General features: G+C 36.3%; 2 protein-coding genes across 2 annotated transcripts in view; both read left to right on the top strand.

The window, feature by feature from the left end:
* Positions 1 to 8832, top strand: part of LOC112202818 (DUF21 domain-containing protein At1g55930, chloroplastic) — a 27786-nt gene extending 18954 nt beyond the window's left edge. Inside the window, exon 4 of the mRNA XM_040519533.1 lies at positions 8754 to 8832. The gene's annotated coding sequence lies outside the window, so the exon portion shown is untranslated. The remainder of the gene's footprint in view (positions 1 to 8753) is intronic.
* On the top strand, positions 5261 to 15589 carry LOC112202820 (putative DUF21 domain-containing protein At3g13070, chloroplastic). Its single transcript, XM_024343835.2, has 16 exons — positions 5261 to 6148; positions 6542 to 6639; positions 6738 to 6831; positions 7328 to 7405; positions 7563 to 7666; positions 7748 to 7829; positions 8449 to 8585; positions 8751 to 8832; positions 9321 to 9347; positions 10701 to 10814; positions 10915 to 10980; positions 11481 to 11594; positions 13907 to 14004; positions 14102 to 14195; positions 14691 to 14768; positions 14899 to 15589. Exons 1-16 carry the CDS (start codon positions 5669 to 5671, stop codon positions 14899 to 14901), a joined length of 1749 nt encoding a protein of 582 aa, XP_024199603.1. The 5' UTR covers positions 5261 to 5668; the 3' UTR covers positions 14902 to 15589.

The following is a 15589-nucleotide window of genomic DNA, read 5'->3' as shown; positions in this document are numbered from 1 at the left end:
TCTGATTAGCATAGAAGCTATTTGAAGAGTATAAGATATTATGGAGGAATTTCATAGTAGGTTGGGAGAAGCCCAATGTGTTTATGAGACTTCTTATGAATGTCCACGGTGCATTTACGTTTGTCTTCTTAGTCATATGACTGTCTGTTTAATTTTACATATTTCCATTGATAGTATGTTATACTTTTACATATATTAGATGGATGTTGGCTAACTTGCATTTTCGGTCGTCAAGCAAGTCTTTATGGAGCCTGAGATGGCAGTATAATTGTTATGCCCAGGGGTCTCCATAAGCATTTCTAGTTCATAGCTTTTGAGATTATTCATTAGGTATCTTAATGATAAACCTCTAATTTACACTTTTAATTCCTGATCTACTGCATAATCTTCTAGCATGGTTAGGGTTGGTTTGATTGGTTTTGGTCTATAATGCTAGGCTAATTTCGGGTTGGTTGGTCTATTCTAGTGAACCTTAGGGTAATGACTGATTACTGGTTTACCATATTTGTATTCTGAAAATTGTGATCTTCCTATACTTAACGGGCTATAAGAAGCTAATATATGATGTTGCCATTTCTATAAAGACCTTGCGGAGCTTGTATAGAATTGTTGCATGCTCTCTGTTTTCTTGTCTGCCTTGAGGTATGAAATGTTTTATTTTCAGTCATATCATTCGTGCTTCTGTGTATATGATCAGGTTATTCTTGTGCTGGGTTGGAGTTGGAGCTGAACAAGGAACCATGGGTAACAAGATGCTGACTCTAGATGAGTATGTAACCAATGTGACTAGTTGGAAGTTTGGAACTCCTCTTGTAACCTTTGTCATGTTTCTGTAAATGTTGCATTTTGTTGTGAGAGTCAGTTTTATATATTAAAGATATTTTGGGCAGGCTCCCCCAAGATTAGTCCGTGTCTTATTGGAGAACCTTGTTTTGGGAAGTGTGGAAATGTGGAAATGTGGAAGGTCTTGCTCAATGAATTGCAAGTGGTGATGCACCTGAAATAATAGATGGAAGGGTGAGTGATAGTTTATTTGTAATTTCAAGTACTCTGCCTTAAAATAAGGATGTCGTGTTCTTAAAGAGTCAAGGTGACCAAATTATTCCAAGCTCTAGTCATCGTTGGAGTAGAGCTGAAACGTGGTAGTTTTTCAAGACACTTGATGGAATCTTACCTTAGTCTGCTTGCTTGAATTCAGCATCAAGTTGTCCATGTGATTAAAGCCTAGTCCTGTTTGTTTAATATTCAGCATGTACAGATGCTCCAATTTGGTCAGATCAAGTACTTGCACCAACTTGCTAGGAGTTGGAATAAGCAAAATAATGAAAACAGCTTTCCTTTATGGACAATGTTTATATTTAACATGTACTACAATGATGTTCTTACCAACAAATGCTTTACATATTATCTGCAAGAGTGCAATTTCAACTATGAACTATGGTCAAACTATTAAATTCTATATAAGGGTTCCATTTATACGGGATCTCTATGCAAGGAAGTAATTTATACATGATTTCTATACAAGCAACTGATACACAATTTCTAATTCCATGTAAGGAATTCATCAACAATAGGATTCCCATTGTATACAGAAATTCACAGTAAATACAAGATTTCTATACTAGGATTGAGCTTGTAATCAAGAAATTTACAGTATTTGACATATCTCACAGTTAAGTTTGCTGCACCCTAGCCTGTGCAATGGGCCAAATCCCATTTCATTAATTGCATTTGACAAACTTAAAATTAACTGTTTCTTTGAAATCTCTCGGATTGCAGCCAGGTCTTATAGTCAGCCCACCCTGTTCTGCCACATTATGGGAACTTTCACCTAGGCCTCATCAAAAAGCCTGCGGATCAAGTGGGCCAATGGAGGCCCGCCGACCCTGAGGGCTAAAAGCCCGGCCCGGCCCGTTAAAAAGCCCGCCTCTGTGGGTAGTGAGCCGGCCCGCAAAAACCCGGCCCGGCCCGTAAAAGCCCGTAAAATATTATATATATGTGTGTGTGTGTGTTTATATATATATATGTAGATATGTGTGTGTGTTTATAAATATATATATATATATATATATATATAGACACATATAGATATATATATATATATGTGTGTGTGTGTGTGTGTGTGTGTGTGTTTATAAATACATATATATATATATATACACACACACACACATATAGATATATATTTGTGTGTGTGTTTATATATATATATATATATATATATATATATGTATATGTATATATCGGTGTGTGTTTATAAACATATATATGGAAGGTTGTAGAATCAGTGAGAACAAATGTCTAGTTGGGCCTTCTGTTACTATCTTCTTCTCCTTGAGCTTTCTATTCTTTTTTGCAATATGTGAAGCTTCCAAATGTATATATATAGAAAAGATATATATGCATTACCACATAATATATATATATAGATATATGTGTGTGTGTGTTTATATATATATATAGATATATGTGTGTGTGTGTTTATATATATATATATATATATGTGTGTGTGTGTGTGTGTGTGTGTTTATATATATGTGTGTGTGTGTGTGTGTGTGTGTGTGGTGTGTTTATATATATATATATATATTCTACATATCGGTTGACCAATCCGATCGGATTCTAAAATATGGTGAAATTGGCTAAATTTTTTACCACACTCATAATTTATTGTAATAAACTCATCCAACGGTCGGTTTTTCCATTTTCTTTGAATTGATAGGGGTTGCTCTTTAGAGTGTATGATATATAAATATAGGTTTATAAGAGTAACTACGTTTGACCTAGTTGATCGAATTCGAAACGAGAACCAAATTGGCTGGATTTTCTACAACCACCATAAAACATTACAATCTCTCCATCGAGCGGTTGGTTTCTCCGAATTCATTTTCTACTTCATGGTTGCTTTAGAATGAACCTAAACAATTTAAATGCAATGTATAAGTCATACAACTATAGGAATAAAATTGGTATAGACCAATGTGTTTGTAATTAAAATTAATTTTTTTTATCTTATGTCCACGCACATCCATTGATGGAATATATACAAATGTGATGTGAAAAAATAAGCACGTTTCGCGTTTGTCACGACATCGGTCAACAAATAAAACATATAAGTGACTACGGTTGACCAATCCGATTGGATTCGAAAATATGGTGAAATTGGCTAAATTTTTTACCACACTCATAATTTATTGTAATAAACTCATCCAACGGTCGGTTTTTCCATTTTCTTTAAATTGATAAGGGTTGCTCTTTGGAGTGTATGATATATAAATATAGGTTTATAAAAGTAACTACGTTTGATCTAGTTGATTGAATTCGAAACGAGAACCAAATTGGCTGGATTTTCTACAACCACCATAAAACATTACAATCTCTCCATCAAGCGGTTGGTTTCTCCGAATTCATTTTCTATTTCATGGTTGCTTTAGAATGAACCTAAACAATTTAAATGCAATGTATAAATCATACAACTTTAGGAATAAAATTGGTATAGACCAATGTGTTTGTAATTAAAATTAATTTTTTTTATCTTATGTCCAGGCACATCCATTGATGGAATATATACAAACGTGATGTAAAAAAATAAGCACGTTTCGCTGTTATCACGGCATCGGTCAACCAATAAAACATATAAGTGACTACGGTTGACCAATCCGATCGGATTCGATAATATGGTGAAATTGGCTAAATTTTTTACCACACTCATAATTTATTGTAATAAACTCATCCAACGGTCGGTTTTTCCATTTTCTTTGAATTGATAGGGGTTGCTCTTTGGAGTGTTTGATATATAAATATAGGTTTATAAGAGTAACTACGTTTGACCTAGTTGATCGAATTCGAAACGAGAACCAAATTGGCTGGATTTTCTACAACCACCATAAAACATTACAATCTCTCCATCAAGCGGTTGGTTTCTCCGAATTCATTTTTCACTTCATGGTTGCTCTAGAATGAACCTAAACAATTTAAATGCAATGTATAAGTCATATAACTTTATGAATAAAATTGGTATAGTCCAATGTGTTTGTAATTAAAATTAATTTTTTTTATCTTATGTCCACGCACATCCATCGATGGAATATATACAAACGTGATGTGAAAAAAATAAGCACGTTTCGCGGTTACCACGCCATCGGTCAACCAATAAAACATATAAGTGACTGGGTCGAATTCGAAAATATGGTGAAATTGGCTAAATTTTTTACCACACTCATAATTTATTGTAATAAACTCATCCAACGGTCGGTTTCTCATTTTCTTTGAATTGCTATATGTAGCTCTTTGGAGTGTATGATGTATAAATATAGATTTATAAAAAATTAGTGTCTTTAAAAATTTATTTATCAATAAATTAGTATCTATATATAAATATAGATTTTTTTTGGTACAATATAGTTATATAGATTTGTTATCTTTAGTTGTATTTGATCATTATCCATTGAATTTCCAAAGCTTGATTTAAAAAAAAAAAAACTTGTGTCTTTAAATATTTATTTATAAAAAAAGCCCGCAAGGCCCCGCCTAAAAAAGCCCGCAAGGCCAAGCCCGGCCCTGCCCGAAAAAGCTCGCAAGACCCGCTTTATATGGACGAGCTTGGATCTTTTGATTTTTAATAAAGCCCAGCCCGCAATTATTTAAAAATATAGCAAGGCCCCGCCCAAGCCCGCTATGAATGGCCCGGGCTGGACGACCCCTACTTTCACCCTTCCCACCAATGTTCACTTTAAACTCATGACTAGGAACTGAATCACCAAATTTAACCCGCACAAAATCAGTTTTAACTTCAGTCATGCACTGAAAAGATCAAAGCATACGCAAGTCTAATTATCCGGCATCAACTTTAATTATTACACGTACCAAATTATCCGGCATCAACCTTCTACATTTAAACTTTGTCTCAGGAGTAACCATTTTCCTGTGTCAGAAATATACATCCATTGAATAAAAGAAGAGGTAAACAAATTGAAAACTAATGACAACAAGTGGGCAGATTCTGTAAGAGCATAAAATTGACACCAAGTCCTCAAGGTCAATGTTATCCTATTAGATTATCTAACACTACAGCACATCAGATACATGTGCAAAATTTTGTAGAAGTTATGGTCAGTCACTGCTGCAAATACAAAGCTCCAACTTAGTGTAAATATTAGCCTATCAATATTCTAAAATTTGTGCAAGTTATGAGCATGATACTATATGGATGTCGACTTTCTAAGAAGAAAAAGCATGAACTAGACCTGACAGAAAACAGACTAAATGGAACCTTGAGCAAGGACCAAGTCTTACCGAATCAGATAGTATGTAGGCTACTTAGGTAGTAATAACAATGACTAAAAACTGACCTGATATTCATAGATTCTCCATTATCTGATCCCCACTACTCTTCAATTTGCTCACTCCGCCAACTCCAACAGCCAAACATGTTTACGAACAAACAACAATCCTAACGATATCCCACACCCACTTCTCCATCTCTCCACCCTTCTTTCCCGATTCTCTTCATCTTCAATTTCTCCCACAACCTTAGCCTCCCATCCCATCCATACTTGAACATCCAAAAAAACAAAAAAATTCATTTATTTGATTCTTTGGCTTTGATTAGTTCTTGGGAGCTGAACTCTGCGTTCTGGGTCTTGTTCAAATTCTGGTTTTGGGTGCTATGGCGCTTGAGTCTTCAATTCTAAGCCCGCCCAGATTCATTTCTGGTTCTGGTTCGAAATCATTGTGTTTCTTGTATTACCATAAGCAGAAAAATTTCCCCACCAAGGTTTTGGTGCAAAATAATCGATACCCATTTCGATTGGTGTTGAATTGGATTGACACTAGCGATTTTGGGAGGTTCTTAGGTCCAAGATGCGAGGGAGTCGACTTGTTTGCGAATAGAGCTTGTTTGAGAGCTGTAGGTAAAGATAGTGAGAGTTCTAGTGGTACAAATGCTATTTTGGGTTTGAGTTTTGATTTTGTGAGGGTAATGGTGAAGTGTGGAGTTGTTTTAGCGGCTATGGTTTGTGGGGTTTTGGTGTATGGGGCTAGGAGAGCTTTTGCTGTGGAGGGTGTGGTCAATGCAAGCTATGGGGTTGTTGACAAGTGCATGTTGATGTTCAGAAATGCTTGGCCGAAGACGCTATGGCCTTGGAAGGTATGAACTTTATGTGTTTTCCTTCTGGGTGCCTATATCTAGACATAGTTCTGTGTTTGAAGTTTATCCATTAATTAGTGAATGATAGACTGCACTAGAATCTTGGAAGAACGTGAATGATCTAAACCATAAAAATTTTGAAAGAATGTGAGTAGCTAACCTGTTAGCACATTATGCCTCGAGATGTATAGGTTTTGGGCTTTTGGCCATCTGGTTTCCTATATCTAAATATTGTGTTGTCTTTGAAATGTATCATTATCCAGTGAGTTTACACACATTAGAATCTTGATAAGCTGGGCAATGATCCAAACCATTGATTTGAAAGAATGTGACTGATCTAACCTTGGTAGAATCTTGAACGAAAATTACTTAATTGATATTAATTTGTGTCAGGTGTGTGAGTTGGCTGAGAAAGAGCCTGAAAATGGTGTCTTCAGTTTGCTTCGCAATGATGTGACTCGGTTCTTGTCAACCATACTTATTGGCACAACGTACTTTCCTTCTCATATTTGTTGGTATTTGTTTTTCCTTTCTTTTGTCATGGAGTTGAACATTTCTTTCTTATTGTAGAATTTACTTGTGTACTCAGTGTTGTCAATATTAGAGCAACTGCTTTAGTTACAGAGGCTGCAACAGCGATATTTGGTGAAGCTGGTGTTTGTGCAGCAACTGGAGTAATGACTGTATGTCTCATTTTCCCTGCCTGATACGATACATAGTTGGAGGTTTTAAAGTTTGTTTGTGACAAACTGGGTACTGGTCAGTTTATGTTTTAGTGGTCCTTATATCATAGATATTTTGTATGATCAAGCTTGTAATGTTGAAAATGCCAATAACTTGTACTCTATCCTATATCAGTAATCTTATAAAACACAACACTAAAATATATTTAGTATCAGGAGCGGACACCAAAGAGATGTTCTTTCATTTATGACTGAGTAGGTTATTTTCTATAAGCAGTCTCAAGAGAGAGATTGATCAAATTTGCTGGACTTCTTATCGAGTCAGATGTTAGTGTTATATACACTGGGTGTTGAGACTGAAATTTTGTTAAAATGCAAAATCATTGTTCTGTTTTGTCCTCTCCTCACTTGTTAGGGAAGGCCATGACATATGAGGAAATTTCTTTTTGTATGGAACTGATATCTGATAATGCTTTTCTCCCTTTAATGATGCAAGGTTCTTATTTTGCTCCTCACTGAAATAACTCCCAAAAGTGTTTCTGTTCACAATCCCACAGAAGTTGCTAGGTTTGTGGTAAGTTAGATTCTTTCTCTAACTTTAACTAAGTTCTACATGTGAATACTAGTTAGACGTCCCTGCCTTTTGGTATAGTGGTGCAATCTGTGTGCGTAACTTATGTTACTCCTGCCTGCCTTGCTTAATTCGACGTGTATTGGTTTAATGCCTCTAGGTTAGGCCGGTGGCTTGGCTTTCATTGGTACTATATCCTGTCGGAAGAGTTGGTACATACCTATCAATGGGGATGCTGAAAATTCTAGGGTTGAAAGGAAGAAGGTTTTCTTTTGAATACTCAAGTTTGAATTATCCTCAACTTCTATTTTATTTGTATTTATTTTCTTGTTGGTTTTCAATCAGTGAACCATATGTTACTGAAGAGGAGTTAAAACTGATGTTGCGAGCGGCAGAGTTAAGTGGGGCAATAGAGGAGGAAGAACAGGTACTCCAATAGCTTTTTTTCTAAGATTGTTCTGCTGAAGTATTTATTGCTTTGGTAATTCCAACTGGTAAACCATGATTGCTGTTTTTGAATGCTAATAGTGAAGAAATTCAATCAATGTCATATAAGCTATCAGTTTAAAATTCAGTGCTTCTGCCATCAAGTATCCTGCAGTTGCATCTATAATTTTTTTATTTATATATGCAAGACACTTAATACTTATTATTTCCAGAATAATGCTGTTATATTGTGTGTGAGTTAAGGTCCTGCTGTATATGGAGAGCATAAAAAGTAAGATATCAAAGCATTTGTGTTGAATCTCTTTACAAGTTTTAGGAGGGTAGTCTTAGTACAAATGCGATGATACTTTAAAGAGGATGTACTCTCTAGATCCCTCACATGTACGTGTGTGAGTACGCTCGCACACACATATATTTCTTTTGGGACAACTGTACACATACATCTTATAGCCAGTAATTTTTTTTTGTCTCTTTTGAAGCTTGAAATGGCTACAGCTTCATTTGCTCTAACTAGTTGAATAATGTGTTCTCTCTGATCGCTGATGTGTGTGTAACTTTATGTAAGATGTACTTTTTAGTAAAAACAAAATCTTTTGCAGGATATGATTGAAAATGTGTTGGAGATTAAAGATACGCATGTTAGAGAGGTGATGACACCTCTTGTAGATGTAGTTGCAATTGATGCCAGTGCAACGCTAATTGATTTTCACGACTTGTGGGTGACTCATCAATATTCAAGATATGCAAGGACTTTTCTTTTTAATAATTTTAATTTTCATTATTATTATATTTTCCCAAGAAGATTTATACACCTTATTTTGCTTGTTAGGTTAGGCAGGATTAATTGATGCAGTGAATATTCCATGATGCCTTTATGTTCATAATATTTTGAACTTTCTTGTAGGGTGCCTGTTTTTGAGCAGCGTGTTGATAACATAGTAGGCATTGCATATGCAATGGATCTCCTGGATTATGTTCAGAAGGTGAGATTTTTGTACTCCTATTTTCCCTCTGTGGTTAGCATATTCTTTGCAAGTTTTGGTCAACACTTGCATTCTAAATAGACATTCGTTATGTAACTGTCTTTTAATTTTGTATTAGTTACAGAAAAAATTCTCATCATATTCTTTACGAATGAAACCATTTTTGAAATGAAATAATATCACTGGAATTGAAGTTGCTGGGTCGTCGTTGCTTAATTGCTCATGTGCTTAGGTGATTTCTTTAACCTTTAGGCAAATCCAGCAAACCATCAGTTGTCCCCTACATTGTTCTTTTTTATTTTTATTTATTTATTTATTTATTTTCTTTTAAGGCGTGCACTAAGCCCTAAAGAAACACTTACGAATCACTAGCCTTGACTTTACCAAGTCATTCAAACCAATAGAATAGCCTAGCAGGTATATCATCAGTTGTGTCCAAGAGTCTGGACCCTGCTCGAGAGTGTGCCCAATGTGTGCAAGTCCATCAGTGGAGAATTTTATTCTCTACACACATGATTCACCTGACCATCATTGTCATGCCAGTCTTTGACATTGAATTCCAAACTGCTTTATTTGTTATAAACTTATAGTTCATATAAATCAGAATTTGTAGAAATCAGTGGACAGACTGGAACTGATGTCACACAATGATAGTAGGCAGGACTCACAAAGTTATCCCTCCTCTACCTTGATCAATGTGGATTTTTTTATATTTAATGTAATGCAAAGTTTATGTTAGTCATCCCTGCAAGCAACATAAGGTTGTTATAGTAAAAGCTGTCTGGAATTTTGAAACTCTTGTTTCTTGGTTGGTGTCATTCAAAATTTCTGTTGTGCCAATTTCAGCACTACGTAACCACCATATGCACTATTCCTTTTGTGATGTGCAAACATTTTTTCAAATCAGATTCATGCTAAATGGGTCTAATTGAACATTCATGCTGCCAACTCTAGGCATGTGGTCTTGCTTTTCAGTTCTACTTTGTGCACACCTGAGTATCTGAACCTCGATACTAGTCATGCTAAATAAGTCTAATCCCACATTCATACTGCCAAACTCTAGCAATGTGGTCATGCTTCTCAGTTCTACCTTGCGAACACCTGAGTATCTGAACTTCAATACTAGTCGTGCCTTAACTGCAGGCATTTGTCTGTTTTTGTCTGGAACATCTTACACCATCTGGTATGTAATTTTCAAAAGTATTAAGTAGTTGTTGTGAATTTGGCTCGTTGATATGCCTAAGTTGATTAGGATTCAAGACAAAACCAGATGGGTAAATGAACTAATGAAGATTAGTGCGAACAGGAATTCTTCTAGTATCCTAATGGGTTTTGGAATAGGAAGAGTTATTCCTGTTGATTTAGACCTGGAAAGTAAGTTCTATTCTAGTTAGGAATAGGAAAGCTAGCTCTCTTTCCTTGTTCTAATAGTTTTAGGAATCCTAATGTGACATGTTTGTAACCAGCACCTATAATCTATTAATAGGGCTGCAGGGAGGTCACATAACGTGTCCGCAGATCAGAGAAGAGATCAAAGAGAGATCTCAGAGAGTTCTCAGTTAACATACAAACACAGGGGCAGGGAGAGCCAAGGGTGATAGAGAGATCTAGCAAAGGGGTTGGGGATTAGCATAGGGATTTCAATAAGTACTTGTAATCAAGTTGTTATTCTCCATAGTGCTAGTGATTCTCAAGAGAGATCACACAGAGGACGTAGGCAAAGTTTTTGTCGAACCTCTATAAAATTCTGTGTTCGTGTGCTGTGGTTTTTCTTGCTGTGATATTTTGCATCATCATCCTATTACTGTTTGCAGTCATAAGTCTATTAAGAGAAACAAGGTTCTGGGTAAAAGGTGCTTATTTACTACGGTAGTATGATTCATTTTGCAGATTCAATGTCAGTCTGGAATCTTATTAGAGAATTCCGCATTTGGAAGGTTCACATGACTGTGGTTCTCAATGAATATGGTGGAACTGTAGGGGTATGTTACGTCATCATTTTAGTTTAGTATATCCAATGTTGCTGTTAAAATTTCAACAAGTTAAGCAACCTGCCTCCTAAGTTGTTTTGTGGTGAAACAGATAATTACCCTACAAGATGTGGTGGAGGAAATTGTTGGTAAAATATTTGATGAAAATGATTCCAAGGTATGGTCTTTTGTCTACCTCTTTCTGATATGTCGTTGACAATGGAAGCGGCAAAGGGCACAACCCATAGACACAACTAATTTACAAAACAATTAGATCTAAACAATTAAACAAATCTTTTTGGTCCCAGAAAATTTATGCTTAAGAAATGAGCCTTCTTTTTTATGAGGAAAGTAAATAAGCCTTCACTCCATACACACAAAACTATGCTTTATTGCTTTGGGGGTTGTATTAAGGATCTTATTATAAGGATTTAATTAGGACTCTTATTTCAACGATAGGAGGTTGTATGATGAAAATTTAAAATGTCGGTTTAAGTTTAAATACTGATCCAATGATGGGATCAGCGTATTTATTTAATCCTTCATAAGGTCCTTATTGGAGAAGCCCCCTAGTAATCATGGTGTTAATATTTTGACAGAATCAGCTGTTGTACTTCTGACTGGTTGATAACTTACTATTTTCGTATTTACTTATTGAAATTGTTTATTCTGGAACAGGAGGTGATTCAGAAAAAAGGGTACATCGTAATGCGTGCAGAGGGAGTATTTGATGTGGATGCAAACACATCTATAGACCAGCTCTCTGAAGATCTAAATGTGAAAATGCCTGAGGTATTTATCCTTTTGAGTTCTAAATCCTGAGTATTGGTCTTGAAATCTATATATAGGTATACCATTTCTATTTTCTCCCGACTTTTTTATTATCTTTAGCAATTTCATAGTTAATAATTCCATTTGTGGCATTTGTTCGTCTGCTTATTTTGGCTTTGAACATTAGTTTCTAGTTCTACTCTATTCATAATGGATAATGCTAAAGAGACTACATTTTAACTGATGTTAAGGTGTATCTAGCTTGTGCATTCTTATTGCAATATTGTATTGGAACAAAATACAACTAAAACATCAGATAAAGTTTTGTTGTTTTTTACTGTTTAGAAGTAGAACTATATTAGAACTTAGAAAGCACCGAGGAGGCACAGTGCATTGTTACATTGTCAAGGCTTCCTTGGTCCAGTAGTTCCTCAATAATTCATTGTCACTGAGCTCAAGGACCATATATTCGATGTCTTTGAAGGCTCTTTGGTTTTCTTCATTTTGAATTAGAGACGCATGCACAAACAACTGTTTACACGCTTCTAGAAGGAGATGAGAACCTTGTGTTTGATAGGTACCTTTTAGATAAAATCAAAACATTTAATGCGAGAATTTACTTCATTACTTTCTTCTTATGTTTGGAGAGAATGTAAAAGAGTCGTGCGTAAAGTTGCAAAACAAGAGACACTTTTTATTGTATCAGGGAATGTGAACTTGACTATGTGGTTAATCTAATGTAAATAGGGCAATACGTGTGCCTAATTTGGCTGTGCAAGAGGATGCTTTCTCACCCTCTTGTACGTGCCGATCCAATTCAATAAATTGCTGTGAAACGAAAATAGGACAAAAATCAAAATGTTGGAATAGATGACAGGTTCAACTCTTTTCCGACTAGACTAGCATGAGTAAAAAACAGAAAGCAAAGAGCAAACAAAAACACAAGGGTTGGGTTGGCACTAGCAAACAATCAAGTTGAATACAAGTTGCCGCGACCAAACCCCCCGTCTTCACCAGCAACAAACAAAAACCCACGCTCAATTTGCTCACTCCGCCAATTCCAACAGTGAAACAAGTTTTTGAACAAATAACAATCCTAACAAGTATCCCACACCCACTTCTCTATCTCTCCACCCTTTCCCTTCAACTATGACCCTCTTCTTTCCATTCTCGTCATCTTCAATTCCTCCCACAACCTTAGCCTCCCATCCCATCCACACTTGAGCATCCAATTCTGATATTCCAAAAAAAAAAAAAAATCATTCATTTGATTCTTTGGCTTTGATTAGTTCTTGGAAGCTGAACTCTGCGTTCTGGGTCTTGTTGAAATTCTGGTTTTGGGTGCTATGGCGCTTGATCTTCAATTCTAAGCCCGCCCAGATTCATTTCTGGTTCGAAATCATTGAGTTTCTTATATTACCATTAGCAGAAGAATTTCCCCACCAAGGTTTTGGTGCAAAATAATCGACACCCATTTCAATTGGTGTCGAATTGCATTGACACTAGCGATTTTGGGAGGTTCATAGGTCCAAGATGCGAGCGAGTTGACTTGTTTGCGAATAGAGCTCGTTTGAGAGCTGTAGGTAAAGTAGTGAGAGTTCTAGTGGTACAAATGCTGTTTTGGGTTCGAGTATTGATTTTGTTAGGGTAATGGTGAAGTGTGTTGTTGTTTTAGCAGCTATGGTTTGTGGGGTTTTGGTGTATGGGTCTAGGAGAGCTTTTGCTGTGAAGGTTGTGGTCAATGCAAGCTATGGGGTTGTTGACAAGTGCATGTTAATGTTCAGAAATGCTTGGCCGAAGACGCTGCTGGTTCTTCAGGTTTTTAAAGGGCAGGGTTTGATTTTGGCGGCGCTTTTGGGTCTCTGGGCTTTTTTCTCAATGGCAGAGACTTCGATTACCACGCTATGGCCTTGGAAGGTATGAACTTTATGTGTTTTGGCCTTCTGGGTGCCTGTATCTAGGCATAGTTCTGTGTATGAAGTGTATCCATTAGTTAGTGAATGATAGACTGCACTAGAATCTTGGAAGGACGCGAATTATCTAAACCATTAAATTTTGAAAGAATGTGAGTAACTAACCTATTAGAATCTTTAGTTAGCACATTATGCCTCGCAATGTATGAGCTTTATAGGTTTTGGGCTTTTGGCCTTCTGGGTTCCTATATCTAAATATTGTGTTGTCTTTGAAATGTATCATTATCCAGTGAATTTACACACATTAGAATCTTCATAAGCAGGGCAATGATCCAAACCATTGATTTGAAAGAATGTGAGTGATCTAACCTTGGTAGAATCTTGAACGAAGATTACTTAATTGATATTTATTTGTGTCAGGTGCGTGAGTTAGCTGAGAAAGAGCCTGAAAATGGCGTCTTCGGATTGCTTCGCAATGATGTGACTCGGTTCTTGGCAACCATACTTGTTGGCACAACGTACTTTCCTTCTCATATTTGTTGGTATTTGTTTTTCCTTTCTTTCGTCATGAAGTTGAACATAACTTCTTATTGTAAAATTTACTTGTGTACTCAGTGTTGTCAATATTGGAGCAACTGCTTTAGTTACAGAGGCTGCAACAGCGATATTTGGTGAAGCTGGTGTTAGTGCAGCAACTGGAGTAATGACTGTATGTCTCATTTTCCCTGCTTGATATGATACTTAGTTGGATGTTGTAAAGTTTGTTTGTGATAAACTGGGTACTGGTCAGTTTATGTTTTAGTGGTCCTTATATCATAGATATTTTGTATGATCAGGCTTCTAATGTTGAAAATGCCAATAACTTGTACTCTATCCTATATCAGTAATCTCGTAAAACACAACACTAAAATATATTTGGTATCTAGAGTGGACACTGAAGTGATGTTCTTTCATTTTTGACTGGGTTGGGTATTTTCTATATGCAGTCTCAATGGAGAGATTGATCAAATTCGCTGGACCTCTTATCAAGTGTCAGATGTTAGTGTTATATACATTGGGTGTTGAGACTGAAATTTTGTTAAAATGCAAAATTAGTGTTCTGTTTTGTCCTCTCCTCACTTGTTAGGGAAGGCCATGACATATGAGGAAATACTATTTGTATGAAACTGATCTCTAATATTGCTCCTCCCTTTAATGATGCAAGGTTCTTATTTTGCTCCTCACGAAAATAACTCCCAAAAGTGGTGCTGTTCACAATCCCACAGAAGTTGCTAGGTTTGTGGTAAGTTAGATTCTTTCTCACTTTAACTAAGTTCTACATGTGAATACTAGTTAGACGTCCCTGCCTTTTGGTATAGTGGTGCAATCTGTGTGCTTAACTTATGTTACTCCTGCCTGCCTTTCTTTAATAGTGAAAGAAACCTTGAGGCTACATCCAGTGGCACCATTGTTGCTTCCTCATGCATCTACTGAAGATTGTACCGTTAATGGCCTCTACATACCCAAAAAATAGCTCATTGTTATAAACGTCTGGGCAATCAGGACAGACAACAATGCTTGGATGAATGCAGACGAATTCTACCCAAAAGGTTTGCAGGGAGTAGTATAGACCTGAGGGGAAGCCACTTTCAGCTTATTCCATTTGGGTCGGGTCGCAGACTTTGCCCTGGATTTCAATTGGGGCTAGTTGTGGTCAAGCTAGTATTGGCACAACTTCTGCATTGTTTCGGTTGGGAACTTCCAGATGGTTTGTTACCAAGTTGGACTTGACCGAGGAGTTTGGTCTAACTGTTCCACGAGCCGAGCATCTGCTGGCTGTTCCTTCTTATCGCCTACACAAATAAGAACATATCATTGATCATCATAATCATATCAAAAGGTTTATGTACTGTTTAATTTCATGTTTCAATAGTTTTTGGACAATTACAGGTTTGATGTTTACTATAGCTAATATAACTTGTAGGTGGACATAAGCCTGTGCTGGTCAGATTAATAGGTCTTACCAACTACCAAAAGCAAAATCTTTGGTACAGTACGTTATTTTCAGTATTTACCCAATTTGTAATTAATTCCAGATTATAATAAATAATGTATTCAAACATG

Source organism: Rosa chinensis, chromosome 5 (genome assembly GCF_002994745.2).
Source record: "Rosa chinensis cultivar Old Blush chromosome 5, RchiOBHm-V2, whole genome shotgun sequence".
In the NCBI taxonomy this organism is placed as follows: Eukaryota; Viridiplantae; Streptophyta; class Magnoliopsida; order Rosales; family Rosaceae; genus Rosa; species Rosa chinensis.
The sequence above is the reverse complement of the archived record's forward strand: the minus strand, read 5'-3'. Positions and strand labels throughout refer to the sequence as shown.

Bases quoted from the DNA above. Each gene is read 5' to 3' on its own strand.
- LOC112202820 (XM_024343835.2), top strand. From the start codon at position 5,669: ATGGCGCTTGAGTCTTCAATTCTAAGCCCGCCCAGATTCATTTCTGGT. The intron at 6,832-7,327 runs GTATGTCTCATT...TAATGATGCAAG, and splicing joins CAGCAACTGGAGTAATGACT to GTTCTTATTTTGCTCCTCAC. The intron at 9,348-10,700 runs ATTCACCTGACC...CTTATTTACTAC, and splicing joins TTTTATTCTCTACACACATG to GGTAGTATGATTCATTTTGC.